General features: G+C 48.2%; 2 protein-coding genes across 4 annotated transcripts in view; one reads left to right on the top strand and one right to left on the bottom strand.

The window, feature by feature from the left end:
- Window positions 1-3458, top strand: part of RUSC2 (RUN and SH3 domain containing 2) — a 64034-nt gene extending 60576 nt beyond the window's left edge. For all 3 annotated transcript variants that reach the window (XM_083155398.1, XM_083155395.1, XM_083155396.1), the window contains one exon: window positions 525-3458. In XM_083155398.1, the coding sequence (XP_083011524.1) occupies window positions 525-681 (157 nt within the window). In that variant the 3' untranslated portion in view covers window positions 682-3458. The remainder of the gene's footprint in view (window positions 1-524) is intronic.
- A 1982-nt stretch (window positions 3459-5440) lies between these two features.
- CIMIP2B (ciliary microtubule inner protein 2B) lies at window positions 5441-23696 on the bottom strand. Its single transcript, XM_083155399.1, has 6 exons — window positions 23559-23696; window positions 10634-10872; window positions 9006-9181; window positions 8290-8428; window positions 6999-7220; window positions 5441-5792 (listed from the first exon to the last, which is right to left on the bottom strand). Exons 1-6 carry the CDS (start codon window positions 23585-23587, stop codon window positions 5704-5706), a joined length of 894 nt encoding a protein of 297 aa, XP_083011525.1. The 5' UTR covers window positions 23588-23696; the 3' UTR covers window positions 5441-5703.
- Between the last annotated feature and the right edge of the window lie 1070 nt (window positions 23697-24766).

Raw genomic sequence — 24766 nt, 5'->3', positions numbered from 1 at the left:
AGAGGAAGTGAGGAAAGGATAGAGAAAGGGGAGGAGAGAAAGAGGAGGCGAGAAAAGGAGAGAGAGGTGGGGAGGAGAGGGAGGGAAAGAGGAAGCGAGGAAAGGGGAGAGAAGGGGCGAGGAGAGGGAGACGTGGAGAGTGGGAGAGAAAGAGGAAGCGACGAAAGGGGAGAGGTAGAGAAAGAGGAAGTGGGGGAAGGAGAAAGAGGTGGAGAGGTTGAGATGTTAGTGCAGCAGATAATACAGGGGTGCATCGTTGCGTTTCCATGTGCAGATACAGATGTGTCTTCATACGTTATCGCTGCTACAGTGTAATGATTCATGTGAGACGCTGCACTTGTACAGTATCTATGTATATTAGTTCACCTCCGCTGCTGTCCCGGTTATTTCTCTGTGTAGTGAGAGAATATATACGGGAACCAGGTGTACCCCTAGAGATGTGTAATGCTTCGGTTGCCCCCCCACAGCTAGTGATGACGATGCTCACTGATGGGATGTTTCTTGTTGTCTTTCTCACCCACCAGGCCGCTCGACCCTCTCCGCCATCGCACGGAACAGAAACAGCAGGACTTCCGCTTTGTCTACGAACCGCAATCCGACCAGCTGCGGTGCGGACCCTTACGCCGGAACGGGCTGATGCCCCTAAAGTTTGTTCCCCAGCCCGATCGAGTGGACTCATAACATATTGTGGCGCGGTGCGCTCATGACACTCGAAGACGGGGCTCATTCTGATGCCGGCAGGAGGAACACGCCAATCTCCCCCCTGGTTCCTCCCTAGGACGGATCCCCTAACATGATCACTGTCTGTTTTTTAACCTCTCCTAGGAAACTGGAGAACCTGGAAGTGTGGGGTGGGTCCCGATACCTACAGTATTCTTTCTTCCTGCGCCCAAACCAACGTGCACGTGTGCTTAGCCGTGATATTGACGTGTGCTGTGCATGCAGACACCCTAGAAGAAAATGTGACTTTCCCTAACGCTTTCATATTTTCGGACTCGATACCGGCCGGCAACCGCAGCTCCCGTCTCCTCTCCTGTACTTAGCACTTAATGTCCAAAAACTTTATTTTAGGATAGTTTATGCAAGACAAACAAACAAACAAACAAAAAACCATACAGTGTCTGATCCAAAGAGCTTACACTCTGTTTCTTGGTTACCGGAAGCGCAGGGCATGAAAGTTACTCGTTATCCTGTATCGGCTTAGCTTCAGATTTTATTATATTGCTTACATTTAATAACTCAGACGGCTAAAGGTAGAAAGATGTGCGAAATGTGGGAGCGGGGCGACCAGGAACGTTACAGTGGTAGGGCGGTATCCGGAACCGGTTATTGCTAAGGTGATAAATGTTCCAAGCGGATAGAGAGAGACGGTTTGTAGGATTGAAGGCTCAGTTGGGGAACGTTGACCTAGAACGTCAAGGTAGAAATGATTAGTTCTGTAACGCGAGGACCTGCTTTGGGTTTGGAACCGGCAGCGGTGGATATATTGAGAGATAAGAGAATGTTTCTGGTAGAAGGACGAGCAATTCTGGTAGAGGTTCCAGACATGTACAGACTGCAATAGAGTTGGCCCCGCTCTGCGTACGGCTCCGTAGCGCAGCGGAATGGGACTTGTAGTGAACGAATCGCATTTCCGATCTGTAATTTCGTTATTGAGGACGATGTCTTTTCTCATGGAGAATCATTATAGTGATGTAGTAATAATATCATTAGCTAATACTGGAACGATTGTATATAATAAGCTATTACTGTATACCCCTACTCTAACATAACACTGTTCTCATTACCGCTTAGGACTTTCAGTGACGTATTGGATCTTATAGAGATTATTCTCATGTCGGCTGAAGACAACAGTTATAAATGAAGGGTGGGTGGGGGGTTTAAACTGTTTTTAGTGTGATGTCAGCGATTGTGGTCACATGACCCCTCACCACCGCTTTATTGCTGAAACGCGCCGCCCGGCGAGTGTTTGTACTGGATATTCGGTGGATCCGGGAGTTGTACAGTTACTCGGTTGTGTGTGTACGTGTGGATGGGGCGGGCTGTATATATAGGTGGGCGTGGCCGGGCAGTGTGTGCGCTGGTTGCTTGCACTGCGGTAACAGATGCCGGGGTGGTTGGCCAAGGACAGGTGGGCGCACTAGTGTATATATATATAGATTAGAGGTTCCCACAGATCTACTGTAATAGTGATGAGCTACGGCTGTCCTTGATGTATCTGTCCTGAGTATATATGACAGGGCGGCCATGTTGGCGTGGATCTGCGGCTCAGGGTATGGGAGGCTGGCCTGCCGCTGTCCTCTCTGTCCTGCACATGAGCGAATGCTTCTCCCGGGGAAGCACAAGCAACAGACTGCCGACCCCGTCATCACCTGAGCTGCGTTCACGCTGTACCTGCCTGGACTAAGACACCTGCAGTATTTAATGTCCCATGATGCAGAAGGAGGTGTGATTCACAGGCACCGGTTCCGAGGCTCAGAGAATGAAAGAGACTTATTCTATTGTCTCATCGTAACTGCCAGCCAATCAGCTCCTAAGTGTCATCTTTCAGACACAGCTGCTGTGGGTGGTCTTCAGGGGGTCTTTGCATTCTGTAATATGAGTGATATTGGGGGGGGGCAGGTCAGGAGATACCCATGACAGTGTATTGCCGATGGGAGGGGTGTGAATTCTTGGCTCGCTGTGGCATTTCTGTACAGCCAAAGGTGTCTCATTCCGATACTGTATCGCAGTGTAGGTTGCTTATGGGGTGCGGCAATGTCTGTCTCTTTATGTACAGCTGTATTGACATGAATATCACCTGCTCTATAGCTCCCCCTGCTGCCAGAGGCACTTATAGAACTTCGGAAGTCTCTACCAGTGACTGGGTTGGGAAAAAAGCAGCCATTCTCAAATCTGACCTCCACCTGGGCTCCTGTCACACCTGTCTATGACTGAGGCCTGAGAACCACCAGAAACATAAGCTGGAGGTTACTTACTGGCGCCGCTGTGTTATAACATGTTTCGGCTGCGTTTAAGATTTTTATTTCTCATTTACAAAAGGACGATAGCCGCGCTAAGTTCGCTACCCCCCTAGGCTTTCATTCATATCCCACATTTGGCCAACCGGGCAGAGGGAGCGAGGTGAGGTGGGCATTTAAACGCCATGGTCACGACAACTCGCAGCGTTCTCTGGAAATTGAATTCCCCCCATAGTGATAAAGGACAGGACTTATTATTGTCATGTTATTATTTCCTGTTACATTATACAAACTGGTGCCCAGCACTTTCCACGTGACACTTTCTGGCAGCGGTAGGGGTTAGTCGAAGCCACCGCAGCGTATGTACATCTGCTCGTGCCGAATTAACCCTTGTGTGTTACATCTGCGCCTGTTATCTCGGTGTCTTCTGCCATATCTGTATATTTATTGGTTTGTTTATTTATTACGCATATTAATAAAAAAAGGTTCTGAATAGAATGAGTGCAGGAAATGATCACTTCCAGGACTAGGGGGATCCGTGTGATACATAGGGATTCCGGTGACACGGTACCGTACACGTGTGCATGTCACGTCGTATCTCCATTATGTTATGTGTGCTGTGTCTCCCCAGATTCTACTGCTGTCTGTATATATGTATATACCCCCAAAATGAGGGTAAGAATCATTCATTATTTTTACATTTCATAAAGAAAAAATGTGCTCAGTCCCAGGTGAGTCCTATAGGTGCACAATGTCCCCAATTTCCATGGACTGCCGCAGCACCATTTCTGCCTGCTGCTTGGATACAGAGCTCGGGGGGGGGGGGGTGACAGCACAGAGGGCCACTGGCAGAGTGAGGTCCACATAACGGTAGTAAAGCAGATCTCACAGAATCCTGTAATGGAGCGGATCTCGCATAGGACTAATGGACCAGATCCATGTAACAGTAATGGAGGGGATCCCAAAAAAACACTAATGGAGCGGATCCCACATAACACTAATGGAGCAGATCCCACTTTACACTAATGGACCAGATCCCATGTAACACTAATGGACCAGATCCCATGTAACACAGATGGAGGGGATCCTACAGAACACTAATGGAGCAGATCCTATAACGCTAATGGAGTAGATCCCATGTAACACTAATGGACCAGATCCCATGTAACACTAATGGACCAGATCCCATGTAACACTAATGGACCAGATCCCATGTAACACTAATGGACCAGATCCCATGTAACACTAATGGACCAGATCCTATGTAACACTAATGGACCAGATCCCATGTAACACTAATGGACCAGATCCTACAGAACAGTAATGGAGCAGATCCCACATAAAACTAATGGACCAGATCCCATTTAACACTAATGGACCAGATCCCATGTAACACTAATGGACCAGAACCCACAGAAGACTAATGGAGCAGATCCCACGTAACACTAATGGAACAGATCCCATGTGGGGGGGAGGATGATGTGGGGTCCTAACCAGCCCTGGGCTCCGCACAAACATGGGCTCAATAGGTTTACCCCAATGTGTCCGGTGTGGGAACTTATGGTATGAAGAGGAAAACACCCGGAATGTAAAGCTCACACACTGCACCTCTCACACACTGCACCTCTCACACACTGCACCTCTCACCCACTGCACCTCTCACCCACTGCACCTCTCACCCACTGCACCTCTCACACTATACTCAGTATGTTTACCCCAATGTGTCCGGTGTGGGAAACTATGGTATGAAGAGGAAAACACCCGGAATGTAAAGCTCACACACTGCACCTCTCACACACAGCACCTCTCACACACTGCACCTCTCACACACTACACCTCTCACACACTGCACCTCTCACACACAGCACCTCTCACCCACTGCACCTCTCACACACAGCACCTCTCACACACAGCACCTCTCACCCACTGCACCTCTCACACTATGCTCAGTATGTTTACCCCAATGTGTCCGGTGTGGGAACTTATGGTATGAAGGGGAAATCACCCGGAATGTAAAGCTCACACACTGCACCTCTCACACACAGCACCTCTCACACACAGCACCTCTCACACACTACACCTCTCACACACTGCACCTCTCACACACAGCACCTCTTACCCACTGCACCTCTCACACACAGCACCTCTCACCCACTGCACCTCTCACACACAGCACCTCTCACACACAGCACCTCTCACACACAGCACCTCTCACACACTGCACCTCTCACCCACTGCACCTCTCACCCACTGCACCTCTCACACTATGCTCAGTATGTTTACCCCAATGTGTCCAGTGTGGGAAACTATGGTATGAAGAGGAAAACACCCGGAATGTAAAGCTCACACACTGCACCTCTCACACACAGCACCTCTCACCCACTGCACCTCCCACACTATGCTCAGTATGTTTCCCCCAATGTGTCCGGTGTGGGAACCTATGGTATGAAGAGGTAAACACCCGGAATGTAAAGCTCACACACAGATTTATTACAGGTAATAGTAATGATTGTCGCCACCTTTGTGCTTTATTTGGGATAATGATTCATTCTCCTTAGTTCCGCAGCTTTGGCATAATCACTGCCCAGGATCCACCAGGCACAGTACTGCGGGATAGGAATGAACATGAGGTGAGGAGGCCGGAGCCCCCTGCTGGTCACATCAGTAAGTACACAGCTCTGCATAGGAGGAAATGGGCCCAACAGGAATTCTATAGGTTCCTCCGCAGGTTCCTTCCCGGCTCCTAGTTCACCATCTGCTTCTGCATTGTGCTCTGGCCAAGTGCATTCTGGGTGAGATTTCCATAGGTGTGTCCGTACTGAAACTTGTAACCTGGCAGTCAGGATAGCACAGGGTTAGCTACTGTTACTGACACAGGTGTGGTTACATTGTCAACAGCAAATGTCCATACTAAGGTTATGGGGCCTATGTACTAAGCCGCAGAGAGAGAGAGAGAGATAAAGTACCGGCCAACTGGCTCCTAACTGCCATTTTCACTCATAGGGCGGTATTCAATGAGGCTGATTCGCCAGGTTTTTATGGCGATTTTGTGCTGTAAGGCGAATTTCTGACTAAAACGGTGAATCACCCTATTCAATGACCAGATGGCGAATACATTTCATCTTTTTATGGTGAAGTGGAAGGTGAACTTTTAAAATAAAGTGTTTTGTTTTTTACAATTGGTGTAAAAAAATCTGGAATTTTATTCTGAGGAGGGACATGCTATTTTTATTAATGTGCTGTAAGCACATGAATATATATTTAATTTAAAAAAATATATATATACTGTATATATATTTTTTTTTACACAGACCAGCCAGCAGGGGGCCGGAGCAGAGCCGCTCATTAGATATTCATATATTCACTTCACCCGATCATTACATATGCATGATCGGGTGTAGTGAATATACCCGGTCCCCTGCTGGCACCCCCGGGGGGGCAGCCTGTGCTGCCTGGCTCCCGGGGAGCCCACCTCCCCCCCACAAACGTTCTGGGGCAGGCAGGGAGACTTCCATCTCCCTGCCTGCCACCGTCCTCAGGCTCCCTGCGGCATCGCCGCAGGAGTTAAAATTTGCCGGTCAGGGGCAGCGAGCCCCTGACTCGTTGAATATTGGAGCCGGCGAGGCTCCGGAACGCAGCGAGCAGTGGTGAATGTGCAGCGAATCCTAAACAGGATTCACTGCACATCGCCAAAATGCTCTTTGAATACTGCCCATTGTCTGTAACATGGAAGTTGTGAGCTGATTGACCCTCTTTATCGCCCTCTGCTTTATCTCTCACCAATACATGTCAGCCATTTTCATGTGTCGACGGGTATAAGGGACCATCTATGGCTACGCAGACTGGACACAGCAGTAGCAGCGCAGGCGCCATGTTTTTGTACGTACGAGCTCACAGATGCCACACGGAGCACATGATGGGCCCGGTGTTAGGCCTCTGGGCACCGCCATGGTAAGTCTACCAGTGACGAGTACAGTAGTGATGCCAGGCCTGATGGGAATGTGAATGATGCACATATGGCATGGTGCGCATACTAACCCGGCACATATCCCGTGTAACGAGGCAGTAACCCCAGTTCCTCCAAGTAAATATGGCTCTGGTCAGACAGCGGCTCACTCTCCTGTCGCGGCTCTTGCTGCTCCCCCGCACCATAGCTTTTTCTCAGGGTCTTGTGGCCAAACTCCACCATTGCTCTGTTGCTGGTGATGGGGTACCCAGTGCCAAAGAGGAAGCGTGAGCGGGGGACGTAGCCCGTGTAACCTGTGGGGATGAGAGTTCATTACATTAATATATATATATACTGTAGGGGGTCACTGAGCTCATTTACATGAATGGTAGCTGCCACTCCACATCATCTGTCTAGGTAAGACTAAAGTACAACACTGCCCTCTGGTGGCTGACTTATCATGGTACATGCTAGTGCACTTTCTTTACTCTATTAAACTTCACTCAGGCATGTTCTGATTTTCCTGGAACAGTCCCAATTTTTATCCAAATCTAGGTGCGGGAAAAGACCAAGGAGGAACTGGTGTTTTGTGCTTTGTGAATGAGGCCCTTTGCGTTACTGCGCATTCATTAGATATGATCACCAGAGGACTTACACAAAGAGCCAGCACTTATACCAAGTGGAGGCAACGCAGGGGAGAAATACGCCTATGTCTGAATATTTTCTAACCTTTATACTTGTGAGCTGGACATTTTTGCATATACCGTGTTTCCCCGATAATAAGACACTGTCTTATTTTTTTTTTCCCACAAAAAAGACCATAGGTCTTATTTTCGGGGGAGGGCTTATTTCACGACGCGCCAACCGCAATGCATCCCTGGGAACGGGAGCTGCGGTGCTGCTGGTGAGTGAGCGGGGGTCAGCGGGGGTCAGCGGGAGTCAGCGGGGGCCGAGCGGAGGCTACACACCTGTTTGTTTGAAGGTTTACTTAATTTTCGTTGATGGCGCTGTGTGGTGAGCAGCAGCCAGCCAGTCAGCCGCGTGATGTGCGCGGCGCGATGTGCGCGGCGTGACGTCACGCCGCGCCTACCGCAATGCATCCCTGGGAACGGGAGCTGCGGTGCTGCTGGTGAGTGAGCGGAGGGCAGCGGGGGTCAGCGGGGGTCAGCGGGAGTCAGCGGGGGCCGAGCGGAGGCTACACATTAGGTGTACATACAATTACATGGGGAAAATGGTAGGTCTTATTTTCGGGGGAGGGCTTATTTTGGACCAGCGTCCAAAATCTGGGGTAGGGCTTATTATCGGGGTAGGGCTAATTATCGGGGAAAGACGGTATCTACTGCTTCAGTTACGATAAAGGGGCTACAACAAGCGCAGCGTCACCTGAGATAAAGTACTTGTGTGGGTTCTGGTCCTCCATGTAGTAGGGAGAGAGATGTAATTGGTAGGCGCCAGGAGAGACGTAGGAGACTGGTTCATTGGACAGGGCTGGAAGCGGAGTCCGGTATTTGGTGCTGATGAGCTGCAGACACAAAGGTGTTACCAACACAATCGCACAGACGTTAACCCCAGCAATAATTACAGCGAAGAATTCCCCTTTAAAATCATACTTAGTCTGATACTTTTGCCTGAAATTGGCACTTGAAAACTCAGACATGGTCGTCTCCTTAGCTACGACAATCACCATGGAAACCAAAGTCACCTGACTGATTCCATGGCCTGAGGTGTTACTTTCCTGTGTCAGATAACAATAAATGTCTCTCCCCTATAGCAGCGATGGATGTTTCTGAGTCTTGTACTGACTATTTCAGGCACTAGGACTTGTAATAAGTTCTGGAGAGGTATTTTCTTCTGCCATGACCGGTTAGTGTTTCAGAGATGGGACCGAACAGATAAATGCGATACTCCCAGTGATGAGAGTTACATATCTCCGGTATACCTTATGTTCCTATCAGTATCAGGAATAGTGACAGTAAAATAACAGAAATGGACTTTATGCAGCTAAGGAGTATCTATGGTTGCTACGGGCAATGTCGCCGCTTTGCTGCTTGATAAGTCTCCCCCACAGGGAAGGCGGCGGAGGAGAGTACAGGCCTCACCTGTTTGTCCTGTTCCGTGTAAGGCACTTTCTGGCCAGTCTGTAGTTTATTGAGCAGCATTTGCTGCTGGCGCTGGCTGTCCTGCAGTTGCTGTTCTCTCTGGAAGTCGCTCAGAGCGTCTCGGGTGGTTTCCGCGTAAGTCTTAGCATAAAATTTCTGCGCCCGGGGGATGAAGCCTGAGGACATGGGGAGAGGTAGGAGACAGGGCATTTAATGTGTCCTAAAGGGAAAATCCAGTATAATTCTCCAGTAAGTCCTGGTTCTGGGAGAGTAAATCAGGTGGAAATATGGTAGCACAATTTACTACTAATGCTAATGCAAACTCCCTTCCAACTTAATGCAAACGGTCGCACTGTCCGCTGCTTTTCTGTCTGTATAATAATTTGTCAGTCGCCTACTGCACACTGCCACATTTATTAGAAAGTCCTTCACATGGTCATCCAACACTGGCAATATTGAGGGCTCATAAGAGGGAGTGGCTTGCCAATACCATCTGATATGCTTGTTAGCCTAAAAATGTTAAATTTGTGATGTTAATGTATTGGGGCGCCATCAGCTCACCCAGGTGTCTATAGATAACACCAGAGGTGAAGCAAGGTACAAACCACCCTACAGGTGTGTTTGGGCTATTGCCTTGATTAAATAAGGGGTAATTCAAACCCCACCTTATAACTTAATCTACCCACCTGGGCGCTCCTAAAATACACTGAGTAATCCCAGACAATTATTGTTCTTATAAGACCTTTGAAATTGGTTCTGCTGCTATAAAAAGCGATACAACAGTAATATTTCTTTTTTTACAAAATCCTCTTGTGACCCCCAATAAAAATCCTATTTATCTCTGTCCAAACCACCACTAGGTGGCACCAAAGGATAAATACTGAGAAGATCACACTTAAGCACTTCACTACCTGCCCACCAACAAAGGTGTAAGACAGAGTGCAATCCGGTGGTAACCTATACATATTTTTTGTGACCTTAATTATGGTGTCAAAATGAACCACTAAGGGTTGGTCGACAGGAGGGAGAGCATAAGAAATTCTCATACTTAAGAGCAGCTAAGACCCATTCAATAAGGGTATAAACTCTCATGTGTAAAACACTACATCACTGGCTATAATTTAACAAGTCATTATCAGATAGGATTCAAGTGTAATTTTAAAACACACATTTTCTTATCTTTGAGCACATAGTGTGTATATGTTCTGTATGTCTGATTTTAACCTCTATTTTTTCGCTGTATTCCCAAATAAACACATTGTGGGATTATTAATGTTTAAGAATTAAAAGCTACGTTTCATGATTCTACTTTTTCAGTGCGTTCCCCCTAAGAGCAGTCTCCTTTTTCTCTTCCTGTTCAAAATACTGTGAAACTGACTGCTGGGAACAGCACCCCCTCTTATACACATATGAAAATTGGGGTGTCCCCTCTGAAAAATTTGTATATAAAAAATTGGTGTGCAGGCGTGCAAACTAGCTTCCCAGTGAAGCCACAATACGCAATAAAGGGTGTAGTCAGATGGGAATCATTTATCAGGCACATTCTATAAAATGACAGGTAGCAGCTGGTTGCTATGGGCAATTTCTCTATACATAAAGTTATAGCTATAAGGGCATTTTAAATTTACCAGTGTATCCCGGTATCATACTCCAGGTGACTTTCTGATCTCCCAGGCGTGTCCTCTGCCGTCTGGTGATGTCCTGGGAAGATCCCAGGTCGCTGTCTGTACGAGGTGGAGGATATGGAACAGACTGGAGCACCAGCTGCTGCGAGTGGCGGATATCAGGACTGGTCAGTAACTGGCTGGTCAGCTTCCCGTACGTCTTACCCAGGTTGTACTTGTACTGAGGACAGAAGCCGCCGTACCTGAGAGGAACAGAGACGTGAATATTGGCATTAAGTACAAAAGGTACCACCAGGTATCACCGGTTGGGGGTTGGCTGCAAATATTAAGTGTCTCCTGAGTTTCTGTATGTAGAGATAAACCCTGCCCTTGGAATTGCACATTGCAATGCGATCATGGATGGTAAGATCCCGCCCACATTGCACTGAATATGCGCTTCATAATAAATGGGCACATTTATCAACGAGTGATATTCTTGTTATCACTCATTAGGAATTATAAATGGCAGTCCAGCTAATAGATAGATAGATAGATAGATAGATAGATAGATAATGAGTGATAACCAGAATATCACTCATTGATAAATCTGACTCTAAAGGTGCCCATACACGGTGTGATTTTAACATGCATTTTGAACTTTTAAAGTTTTAAAATCGCACCGTGTACCTGCGGGGATGTGATGCGTGTCCCAGCGGGTACAATATTGTACTTTTTGTGCTACATCACATCTATTTTGTAGCACATGTGATGCAATGTCCATTAGGTAACTAAAAACAAACAAAAAAAAAGAGGCAAAAATCGCATCGCACCGCAACCACCTACAAGTGCCAAAATCGTACAGCACAGATTAAGTTCAAAACGCACAGTACACATATCGCACAGCACACATATCGCACAGCATACATATCGCAACGTATAAGCTATGTACACACGCTTCGTTTTGCTTTAGATTTGATGTTAGATTCAATTTTCTATTAGATCTGGCATTAGACCTTCCCATTCAATTTTGCATTAGATCTGTACTTTTGCATTAGATATCGAATTCGAGATTTTGAGAAAACGAGAGCTCGCATCGAATCGAATGCAGATCGAAGGTGTCCTAAAAACCATTTGATGTGGATTCGATTTTGCTTCCATAAGCAAAATCGAATCGAAAATAGCCAAAAATCGATGCATGTGTACAGGGCTTCTCATTGATACATAGAATCCTTATTGCCTAGATAAGACATAAGGGGGATTAATGTCCGGGGCTGGACACAGTATATATCTGCTACTAGTGAGAACCTGTCAGTTAATGGAATCTACGCTACAGATACCGGAGGGTGCGGAAGTCGTTACTGGAGCACGAAGCGATGCTTTATTGTGGTATTATATTATCCTTTGGGGAACAACAGTCGTATTATACAGTAATTTCTATTTGGCATATCCTCAGTTTTCCTGTAATAAACGCTATTTATTGTCCTTCCGCTGCAGTAATTGCGTATTGTGTGCGGTTTATTGGTAATGGAGGGAACAAGGTCAGTCATATCTATACCATAGGGGGCTCCCCATAACTGAGGCCTGGTGGACCCCCCCCCCCCCCCCCATACTACTGAACAGAAAATGATTGTTCGGGTGGAGACTCCCCAAACTTCAATACCTACCTAAGTAGATATCTGCCCAAGTGTCTAGTGATTGGTCACCCTTAAAGCCCATATCCCACATAAGCCGGTGCTAGTTATATATGTATAATAATAATAATGATATTTATAGCACTTTTTTCCCAATAGGACTAAAATAACATGATGTAACACAGAATACGTTTCTACAAAACACAGCGCCCTCTGCTGGCAAATGATGAAATCTAACATGTGGGTAAAATAAACAATTTCCCCAGCAGTATATTGAGCCTGATTCTGGTTCACTCCCAAAAAGCAAACTCATTCTTGGACAAAACCATGTGCACTGCAGGTGGGGCAGATGTAACATGTGCAAAGAGTTAGATTTGGGTGGGGGGTGTACTTCCAACTGATACACCCCCGCGGGTTAACACACACAACCAGCAGTATGGACGGATGCACTTATGAAAAAAAGTGTATTTCGGAAAATGGCTGCCCCATAGGAAAACCTGTTTAAAAAAACTGTCTTTCGTATGGGGGCAGCCATTTTCCGAAAGTCACTTTTCTTACAAGAAATGTGACTTTCGGAAAGTCACTTTTTTTTTTTAATAAGCGCAGCCGTCCATACTGCCGGGATCCGCAATTACGGAGGTACCGGCTGCACAGGGGGGGGGGGGGTTTCTTAACACATTGTTGGGGGGGGGAGTCGTGGGATGTTAACCCGCGGCGGGGGGGGGGGGGCAGCGGGGAGCGGCGGAAGTGCTATGAATATTTAATGAGCGCTCATTAAATATTCACTGCACTGACTTTAGGACCCAGCTCATTAGCTGGGTCCTAAATACCGTTTCAGACCCGATTTTGATGCCAAAATACCGGGTCTGAAACGGGTGGGACCCTCCATTTTAACCGGTTTACAAAAACGGCTTTTGTAAAACGGTAAAGTGGTCCTGCACCTTTTAAAAATACCGGTTTTTAAGTGCGGTCTGAAAGGGGCATTACTGGTTTCACATTGCAAACCTGCTTTCAACCCGTTTCACCCATAGAAAGCCATACAATGTCATGTTAAATGTTTATTTCCTGCTTGTGGGCGGGGTTTATGCAGGGAGACAACCTATCACCTTGTGTGGTTATCATTTGTAGCAAATACGGTTTCTGAGCTGTTCAGACTGCAGGGAAAACGGCTCAGAAACGTGCAGGATCCGGCTTTTAACACGTTTCAAAATACCGGTATTCTGTAACCGGTAAATTGACAATGGAGCATTCACACTGCAGCTGTTCCCGTTTTAAAACGGTAAAAAAACGGCAATATACCGTGTTAAAGCTGCAATGTGAAATGGGTATAACTCTGCTACATCAGCCCCACCTGCAGTGCAGTTTTGTCCATTAAAGAAGGAGTTTGTGTGTATAAGTGAACCAGAATCAGGCCCATTACAAGGTAACGTACAGGGTGTGTTGATAAAATACAGCATAAATAGGGGTATAGCTGGTAGAACTAAAATCAGCATCAGTTCTGAAGTAGGTGTCGAAATTGTCGAGGAGACTGAAGATGAAGTAGAGGAAGGGAAGAACAGGGCAGGAGCGCTGGTGAGGTAAAGAGGTAGGGTGAGTACGTGAGGAAGGAGGGCCCTGCTCATAGGAGTTAACATACTAAAAGGAGGTGGGTGGACGAACGAAATACAATAGGATAAGTAGGAACGGATGGAAACCCTGCAGAGACACTATACATACCTCACAACTTAACCCATCAAGAATAGGGACACTCACCCGTAAATGGGGACGTGGCTTATGTATATGAGGGTGTGGCATATGCAAATGAGGACAGCGCCCCCGTTTTCGCCTGCTGCGCCTCTGAATAGACGTGGTGCACATGCACACAGCGTCTATTCTGTCAGATTGGGGGGGACTCCCAACTGCCCCCCCCCCCCCCACAGCGGGACACCGCCTCCCGCGGGAGGGATGCAGGTAGGTCCCCAAAGACCGGGACATTCCCACATTTCGCGGGACAGTTGGGAGGTATGGCATATAATCAGTACAGCCCAGCGGTTGCCGAGTGCAGGGAGTTTGCCTGTCGCTGCTGATTGGGTGTCTAGGTGTGCGAGCTGCTGATTGGGTGTCCAGGTGTGCGAGCTGCTGATTGGGTGTCCAGGTGTGCGAGCTGCTGATTGGGTGTCTAGGTGCGCGAAGAGATGCACTGCGCAGAAAATAATCATATTCCAGCCTCGTTCCGCTTCCATTGAATTCACCTTCTATTAAACCCCATTATTTCTCCTCAGTTTAGTCCCATTTATGAAGTACATCTGGTTCCGGCTGACAGATTCACGGTCGACATTGACAAAAGTCCAACATACAGTAGGTCAACACTGACCAAATGGCAACATGCGCTCAGTCGCCATTGACAAAATGTCAACACAAGTAAATGGTCATGACACATGAAAGGTTGACATGAGTTTTTAAACTTTTATGGACCTTTCTATGCATTTCGATCCATGTCGGCAATGACAATGCGATGGTACACACTACACTAATTGGGGGTCCATGCTGGCTGGTGTCGACATGTCATGTTGACTGTTTCATGTGTCTACCTTTTTCATGTCAAGTTAGTGCAAGTCGACCTTTTGACTGTTGACCTTTCTATTCACTCGCGCCTAAAACATTGGCCATAAATATTTGTAATTGGTCCCGGACCACCAACCCAGGGCCCCCCTGTCAGTGTCCCGAGGCGCCCAGTGTGGGAACCAATGGCTAAGACAAAGGTCCTAATTCAGGCCTGATCGCACAGTTGCGTATTCAGAGGACAGGCCATTATCGATAGACCGCCCTGCGATAAAACCCTGCTACTTTTTTAATTGGTGGCTGTACGCAAGATGATTGACAGGAAGCCGGCGTTTGGGGGCGGTAACTGGGCGGTTTCTAAGAGCGTCAGGGAAAACGCAGGAGTGTGTGCAGGTCTGAATCAGGCCCAGAGTCATTGCAAATTGCATGTTTTAGTGAATAGGGCCCTAAATCTGCGGCATACACCCCATAATTCTCCTGCCACTGGCAAGAGCACCACCTAGCATGCGGAAACAGAGAAGTGTGACAATGCCGGGGACTGAAAAGTTAGGGACCGGTGACAAGTACGGGTTAAGCCTGTCGGCTGCATTATTTCAGGTCCCTTATGTTGGCCCTGTCGCTATGGAGATGTGTACACACAGGCACTGGGACGGCAGCCATGGGAGTCGCACAACACATTGTGTTATTGTATCCAGCAGTGATACTTGGTGTAACAATCAGATCTCAGACACGGCCCTGTCACCAGTGGGTCAGATTTCCACAGTAATAATGTATGTGGCTCCTCTCGCTGATATCACCCGTTCCCAGGTCACCTGGTCACTCGCCAGGCGAATTCTGGGGTAGATTTATTAAGCTCGGTGAAGTGATAAAGTGTCTGGTTGTTATCACCGGCCAATCAGATCCTATCTGTGAAGTTACAGGCTTGGTTTGTAAAATGACAGCAGGCAGGGGCGGATTTAGGGATGAGGGCGCCCCTAGGCACAACAATAATGTTTACTAAGTAGGACAGTTTATAGGGGCAGTATCTGCATGTCCCATCCATTTACACTCTATTTAAGATGGAATATAGTAAAGTACAGTGGATATTTTTCAGTTATTGGTACATTTTGGGCTGACAGTACTATCACAGGCATCAAAGTGCCGCCCCCAAACATGTGCCGCCCCTAGGCCGGTGCCTCACGTGCCTAATGGGAAATTCGGCTCTGACAGCAGGCTTGCCTACCCTACTGGCAGTGGCGTGACTTCAAATATTGCGCCCCCCCCCCCGCCAAAGGGTTTCCAGCATGGGGGGAGGGGCCAAGTGATGTCAGCCTTGCCCCGCCCCCTGACATGTTGCCTCTCCATTTTGTCGCCATGTTGGAGGGTATGATTAGGTCGACAGGGTCATTTGGCCGACATGTGTTAGGTCAATATGGGTTTTGAGCCGACAGGCGGTATATCATGCCCTACCATCCACTATAGGGTGTGGTGGGGGAATAAAAAAATGAGAGGGGACCGTGTGCACTTTAACCTGTGTCCATGTTGACTGTGTCGACATTCGGGTAAAAAAACAATGAAAAAACCTTTAGACTGTCGACCTAGCCCATGTTGACCCTTTTGCCCTATTGACTGTCTATGTATTAATCCGCACCAACACGGGCTCTCTCTGGTGTAAATTTACTAAGATGAGAGTTCTATTGAAGATGGGATGTTGCTGTTGCCCATAGCAACCAATCAGATTGTACTTATTTATTTAGCACCTTCTAGAAGACAATAGTAAGAATCTGTTGGTTACTATGGGCAACGTCCCATCTTCAATAGAACTCCCATCTTAGTAAATTTACCGGTACTTGTTTCCTAGAACGGCGCCCATCACGGGCATCGCATGTACATCGCATGCCATTATAATGGCATGCGATGCGACCGATGCGATGCCCGCGATTTACATAGGGAACAATGTTAAATGGCCCACAGACCCCAAATAGCCACCCTGAAGTGTGAAATGGCACCCCCCAATTATTAACGCCACCCAACGATCAACGTCAATCCGAAGCGTGGCGAGCGCAGCAAGCCCGCGAGGGGCAGCGGTACGCGTCCTCCGACCTTTTCATACCCCCACTATCCACATCAGAGTTGAGAATAGAAAGTTTTGCGAGCGGACGCGGATACCTGTGAAGCCCGCGAGGGGACGTGGATACCTGTGAAGCCCGCGAGGGGACGTGGATACCTGTGAAGCCCGCGAGGGGACGTGGATACCTGTGAAGCCCGCGAGCGGACGCGGATACCTGTGAAGCCCGCGAGGGGACGTGGATACCTGTGAAGCCCGCGAGGGGACGTGGATACCTGTGAAGCCCGCGAGGGGACGTGGATACCTGTGAAGCCCGCGAGGGGACGTGGATACCTGTGAAGGTTTCCGCGTCCCCTCGCCACGCTTTGGGCTCGGTGGCTCGCTGCGCTCGCCACACTTTCTATTCTCGACTCCACTAGTGGGGGTATGAAAAGGTCGGAGAACGCCTACCGCCGCCCCTCGCGGGCTCGCTGCACTCGCCACGCTTTGGGTTGACGTTGATCGTGGGGTGGCGTTAACAATTGGGGGGCCATTTCACACTTCAGGGTGGGTATTTGGGGTCTGTGGGCCATTTAACATTGTTCCCTATGTGAAATCGGGTCAATTGGGCCATTTAACATTGTTCCCTATGTAAAATCGCGGTAATCGCGTTGGTCGCATCGCATGCATTTTTTTGGCCGCATGCGATGCGACCTACGCAATTTTTTTCCTTGCGATGCCAAGGATCAATATCGTGGGCGCCGTTCTAGGTAACAAGTACCAATTTACCCCTCTTAGGCCCTTATTCTGATTGAGTCGGACGGCTCTGTGTTCAGTCGGACGGCCGATGTTTTGTGTTTGCGCATGTTCAGAGGCGTATCTGCGCATGTCCGAATATGGCGTGAATTCCGTACAGAGAATGATCAGTCGGAACAATACGAGCAGGGGGTGGAGAGGGGCATGAAGGGCTGTTTGGGCTCATTACCATATGCGTACGTCCGGCGTTTCATGGGCGTTCCCATGAAAACGCTGGGCGTACGTATGGTAATGCGGCTGTGACGCACGTGTGGGGGGCGGACATATGACCTAGCCGGATGCCAGCTGCCCAAACATATCACTGCTTTCATACGGAAAAATGTCCGAGTGGTCTGGAGCACTCGGTGCTGTCTGACTGCTCGGTCCATCATTCCATGGTCGGCGACCATCGGAGGATGGGGGAGATTCCCATAGATGGGGGAGGTGTTCACATGAAACATCCACTCGCGGTCTGATCGCTCAGCGTCTGACGGTGTGAGCGATCCGTACGATAGGCGGGGCTAAGATCACTCAGTGGCCGTCCAAAAATACGCATCTGTCCGAGTCAACTAAAATAAGGGCCTGAGTGAAAAGGTGCACTGCGCCTGCCAATGGTAACCATGGGGATGCATGGGCAGTACTGACAGCACTGTGCGCTAGCGTCCACTCTTCAGTTTGCATGCAACTCTGAATTAGACCCTCAGTCAATCGTTCTATTGTGGCAGCAGTGCCCGCCAAAAAAATATTTGGACCTCTTGGTGCGAGTGCCCATCCATAATCGCAGGTCTCTTTTCGTACCCTCCTGAAGTGCTGGCAGAGGTCTGTCTACAGTTGGGTTTTTGGGTATCTTAATTGCTGTTTTGGCATCTTAAAAGTCTTGCGCCCAGGAGTTTGTACAGCTTTACCTTCATTATGCCGCTAATTCCATGCAGGTTCGGTAAATAAAAAGGTGTGCACCAACACTACTGCCCGAGCTTACTGTACCTAACTACATAGGTGTGCACCAACACTACTGCCCGAGCTTACTGTACCTAACTACACAGGTGTGCACCAACACTACTGCCCGAGCTTACTGTACCTAACTACATAGGTGTGCACCAACACTACTGCCTGAGCTTACTGTACCTAACTACACAGGTGTGCACCAACAATACTGCCCTAGCTTACTGTACCTTACTACACAGGTGTGCACCAACACTACTGCCTGAGCTTACTGTACCTTACTACACAGGTGTGCACCAACACTACTGCCCGAGCTTACTGTACCTAACTACATAGGTGTGCACCAACAATACTGCTCTAGCTTACTGTACCTTACTACACAGGTGTGCACCAACACTACTGCCCGAGCTTACTGTACCTAACTACACAGGTGTGCACCAACAATACTGCTCTAGCGTACTGTACCTTACTACACAGGTGTGCACCAACACTACTGCCCGAGCTTACTGTACCTAACTACACAGGTGTGCACCAACACTACTGCCCGAGCTTACTGTACCTAGCTACACAGGTGTGCACCAACACTACTCTCCTAGCTTACTGCAACCAACCACACTGGTGTGCACCAACACTACTGCCCTAGCTTACTGTACCTAACTACACAGGTGTGCACCAACACTACTGCCCGAGCTTACTGTACCTAACTACACAGGTGTTCACCAACACTACTGCCCAAGCTTACTGTACCTAACTACACAGGTGTGCACCAACACTACTGCCCGAGCTTACTGTACCTAACTACACAGGTGTGCACCAACACTACTGCCCGAGCTTACTGTACCTAACTACACAGGTGTGCACCAACAATACTGCTCTAGCGTACTGTACCTTACTACACAGGTGTGCACCAACACTACTGCCCGAGCTTACTGTACCTAACTACACAGGTGTGCACCAACACTACTGCCCGAGCTTACTGTACCTAACTACACAGGTGTGCACCAACACTACTGCCCGAGCTTACTGTACCTAACTACACAGGTGTGCACCAACAATACTGCCCGAGCTTACTGTACCTAACCATACAAGTGTGCACCAACACTACTGCCCGAGCTTAGTGTACCTAACTACACAGGTGTGCACCAACACTACTGCCCAAGCTTACTGTACCTAGCTACACAGGTGTGCACCAACACTACTCTTCTAGCTTATTACAACCAACCACACAGGTGTGCACCAACACTACTCTCCTAGCTTACTGCAACCAACCACACTGGTGTGCACCAACACTACTGCCCTAGCTTACTGTACCTAACTACACAGGTGTGCACCAACACTACTGCCCGAGCTTACTGTACCTAACTACACAGGTGTTCACCAACACTACTGCCCAAGCTTACTGTACCTAACTACACAGGTGTGCACCAACACTACTGCCCGAGCTTACTGTACCTAACTACACAGGTGTGCACCAACACTACTGCCCGAGCTTACTGTACCTAACTACACAGGTGTGCACCAACACTACTGCCCGAGCTTACTGTACCTAACCATACAAGTGTGCACCAACACTACTGCCCGAGCTTAGTGTACCTAACTACACAGGTGTGCACCAACACTACTGCCCAAGCTTACTGTACCTAGCTACACAGGTGTGCACCAACACTACTCTTCTAGCTTATTACAACCAACCACACAGGTGTGCACCAACACTACTCTCCTAGCTTACTGCAACCAACCACACTGGTGTGCACCAACACTACTGCCCTAGCTTACTTAAACTAAGTACATAGGTGTGCACCAACACTGCTGCCCTGGCTTACTACAACCAGCTACACAGGTGTGCACCAACACTACTGCCTGAGCTTATTGCACCTAACTACAAAGGTGTGCACTAACACTACTCCCATAACTTACTTCAACTAAGTACTGTACATAGGGGTGCATCAACACTACTCACCTAGCTTACTACAACCAACCACACAGGTGTGCACCAACACTGCTGCCCTAGCTTACTGCAACCAGCTACACAGGTGTGCACTAACACTACTGCCTTAGCTTACTGCACCTAACTACAATGGTGTGCATGTGCACTAACACTACTCCCCTAGCTTACTTCAACTAAGTACATATGTGTGCACCAACACTACTCTCCTAGCTTACTACAACCAACCACACAGGTGTGCACCAACACTACTTCCCTGGCTTACTGCAACCAACCACAGAGGTGTGCACCAACACTACTCTCCTAGCTTAGTACAACCAACTACACAGGTGTGTACCAACACTACTGCTGTAGCTTACTGCACCTAACAACAGAGGTGTGCTGTGCACTAACACTACTCCGCTAGCTTACATTACTTCAACTAACTAGGCAGGTAGGCAATGTAACAAAGCAATGAAGTAGGCAAGTCAGATGCTTGGTTGCATAGGGAGAGGTATCAGCAGTAGAAAGAAAGAAGTAATAATGCCACTTTATAGGTCATTGGTACGACCTCATCTAGAGTATTGTGTTCAGTTCTGGAGGCCATATCTCCAGAAGGATATAAATACATTAGAGACTGTACAAAGAAGGTCAGCTAAAATGGTGCATGGCCTACATCACAAAACATACCTGGAAAGACTAAAAGATCTTAATATGTATACTTTAGAGCAGAGAAGGGAAAGGGGGGACATGATAGAAACTTTCACATATATCAAGGGTTATAACAAGGTACAGGTGGGAGACATTCGTCACAGGAAGAGGAGCAGCAGAACACGAGGACATGCACTGACACTAGAGGGAGGAAGGTACAGGTGGGAGACATTCTTCACAGGAAGAGGAGCAGCAGAACACGAGGACATGCACTGACACTAGAGGGAGGAAGATTCAGGTGGGAGACATTCTTCACAGGAAGAGGAGCAACAGAACATGAGGACATGCACTGACACTAGGGGGAGGAAGGTACAGGTGGGAGACATTAGTCACAGGAAGAGGAGCAGCAGAACACGAGGACATGCACTGACACTAGGGGGAGGAAGGTACAGGTGGGAGACATTAGTCACAGGAAGAGGAGCAGCAGAACACGAGGACATGCACTGACACTAGGGGGAGGAAGGTACAGGTGGGAGACATTTGTCACAGGAAGAGGAGCAGCAGAACACGAGGACATGCACTGAAACTAGAGGGAGGAAGATTCACGGGAAATGTGAGGAAGAATTACTTCACAGAAAGAGTAGTAGATAAGTGGAATAGCCTCCCATCAGAGGTGGTAGAGGCAAATACAGTAGTACAATGTAAACATGCTTGGGATAAGCATAGTGATATCCTTACAAAAAATAAGGATCAAATATGGTTTGAGGTAACATGTTTAAAAAAAGGGGCAGACTAGATGGGCCAAGTGCTTCTTATCTGCCGTCACATTCTATGTTTCTATGTTACATAGGTGTGCACCAAAAACACTTTACTAGCTTACTACAACCAACCACACAGGTGTGCACCAACAACACTACTGCCCAAACTTACTGCAATCAGCTACACAGGTGTGCACCAACACTACTTCCCAAGTTTACTGCACCTAACCACACAGGTGTGCATTAACACTACTACCCTAGCTTACGTCACCCAACTACAGAGGTGTGCAACAACACTACTCTACTAGCTTACTACAACCAACCACACAGGTGTGTACCAACACTTCTTATCTAGCTTACTGCAACCAACCACACAGGTGTGCACCAACACTACTGCCCTAGCTTACGTCACCTAACTGCATAGGTGTGCAACAACACTACTCTACTAGCTTACTACAACCAACCACACAGGTGTGTACCAACACTTCTTCCCTAGCTTACTGCAACCACCCACACAGGTGTGTACCAACACTTCTTCCCTAGCTTACTGCAACCAATCACACAGGTGTGCACCAACACTACTGCCCTAGCTTACTGCAACCAACCACACAGGTGTGCACCAACACTACTTCCCTAGCTTACTGCACCTAACTACACAGGTGTGCACCAACACTACTGCCCGAGCTTACTGTACCTAACTACACAGGTGTGCACCAACACTACTGCCCTAGCTTACTGCACCTAACTACAGAGGTGTGCAACAACACTACTGCCCTAGCTTACTGCAACCAACCACACAGGTGTGCACCAACACTACTGCCCAAGCTTACTACAACCAAGGACACAGGTGTTCAACAACAGTATGTTCCTAGCTTACTGCAACCACTACACAGGTGTGCACCAACACTACTGCCCAAGCTAGTACGCTTTTTATAGAACTCCACTTATTGGGCCTAATTCTGAAAGAGTTGTAGACTTGTGCATAATCGCAGAACTCCAACTCCCGGCGCCAGCATGTGTGGAGCCACCCAACACAGGGCAAGGCCCCCCTACATGCCGGGTCACATGTGGGTCCCCTATCCAGCAATGTGCTTGCATGTTAACACATGCTGCCGGGTGCAAATTACCCAAAAATCGCCAAATAGCAATGTTCAATCATCTCAATCGGTAGGTGAATTAGGCCCGTTATCATTTATCTGACTAATAAACAAGGGCTTTCTAGCAGGGGCACAGAAGAGAAATCCTTAATTCCTGGACTGTAAGGACATTGTTTGAGGAACTTTAGTGGATCTTCGCATTGCAAAATGATAGAACAAAAAAACACAATAAAACAAAATTGCGTAGCCATAGCAACACGCCCAGGGGTGGGAAGGGAGTAATACGATATAATGAATAATGTGTCATTATTTCCGGTGTCTGCCGTTATTTGTGGATAACGTTTATTATTATTTGTCTATTATTTATTGGAGACTATTCAATAAAAATAGAGAAATTAAAACGACGCGACAAAAACCAAACATTATAATAATTGCGATGCTGATCGATAAACTTGAGAAATGGGGGGACTGCTGGGAAAAGTGAGGAAAATATATATATTCATTCTGTTAATAATAACTAAGGAAGTGTAGTGTATGATGTGGGATTTATAATGCAGATCACACACAGCCGCTGCTCCACTTACCCTGGGATATAATGGGGGTCTGGCGTCATCAGGGTGGGGCTGATCTTGGGGGGAATGTTGCTGCCATGGTGAGAAGTCCCCCCTGAGATCTGCTGTGGGTTCCCACTGGTGTCTCTGGTGTCACTGAGTCTTACTGTGTCTCTGTGTATCCTTCTCAGTTGTTAGGGATGGGGACAAACTTGTTTGGAGGAGGAGAGACTGTGCTCCAGGCAAACAGAGGAGGGGCGGCTGCTGAGCCCAGGTCTCCTGCCGCCGTCACAGTACAGGCGACACCACCTGTATTATTATTATAGGTATCGCAGTTACTGAGGATAGATACTGACACATCTCTGCTGCAGCGACTCAGATACTACAACAGCTATTGACACACACTAGTGTTTACTGCAGGGGTTCTCAAACTCGGTCTTCAGGACCCCACACAGTTCACGTTTTCCATGTCACCCAGCAGGTGCACTCATTATTAATACCCCTTTCACATCGTACAAAATTACCGGGTTCATGCCGGTTTCTTGCCGGTTCGACCCGGTAATTCATGCAGTGTGAAAGGGGTTACCGGTCACAGCTAGTGCCCCTTTCAGACCGCACTAAAAAAACAGTATTTTGCTGATTTTTAACCGTTTTAAAACGGTAATATGTGCGGTCTGAAAGGGGCAGAGCGATTTTACCGTTTCCAAAAAAACGGTTTTTGGAAACGGTAAAAAAGCAGGGTCCTACCCGTTTCAGACCCGTTTTTTTTGGTGTCACAACGGGTCTGAAACGGGATTCCTCTCCCCCCACCCACCTCTGGGCAGCGCAGCGCAGGGCATAATCGCACTGGCGGCAGGGGGTCCCTGCAGTGTATGTTTGATCAGTGGCAGGGTCCCTGCAGCGGATGGGAAGTAGTAGCTGCAGGGACCCCGCCACTGATCATACACTGCAGGGACCCCCTGCCCCAGTGCGATTATGCCCTGCGCTGCGTTGCCGTGCCCAGGTAGGATCCGAGTTGTGTGGCTGGCTGCTGCTCCCCGTGTCCCTACCTCCAGGCTCCAGCGTCTGGATAGCCGGCTCCTGCACCCAGCAGCCCGCTCCGTTGATCACGCAGCGCTCCCCCTCAGGTCACGCTCCCCCTCAGGTCACACTCCCCTGTGCTCTGTGGCCGGGTCGGGGGGGGGGCGGGGGAAGGGAGATCACGGCTCTATCTCACGGGGACGATCACGGGGACGATCACA

The sequence above is a fragment of the Crinia signifera genome, chromosome 1 (assembly GCF_055691185.1).
Source record: "Crinia signifera chromosome 1, ASM5569118v1, whole genome shotgun sequence".
Taxonomy (NCBI): domain Eukaryota; kingdom Metazoa; phylum Chordata; class Amphibia; order Anura; family Myobatrachidae; genus Crinia; species Crinia signifera.
This window is presented reverse-complemented; position numbering and strand designations above follow the sequence as displayed.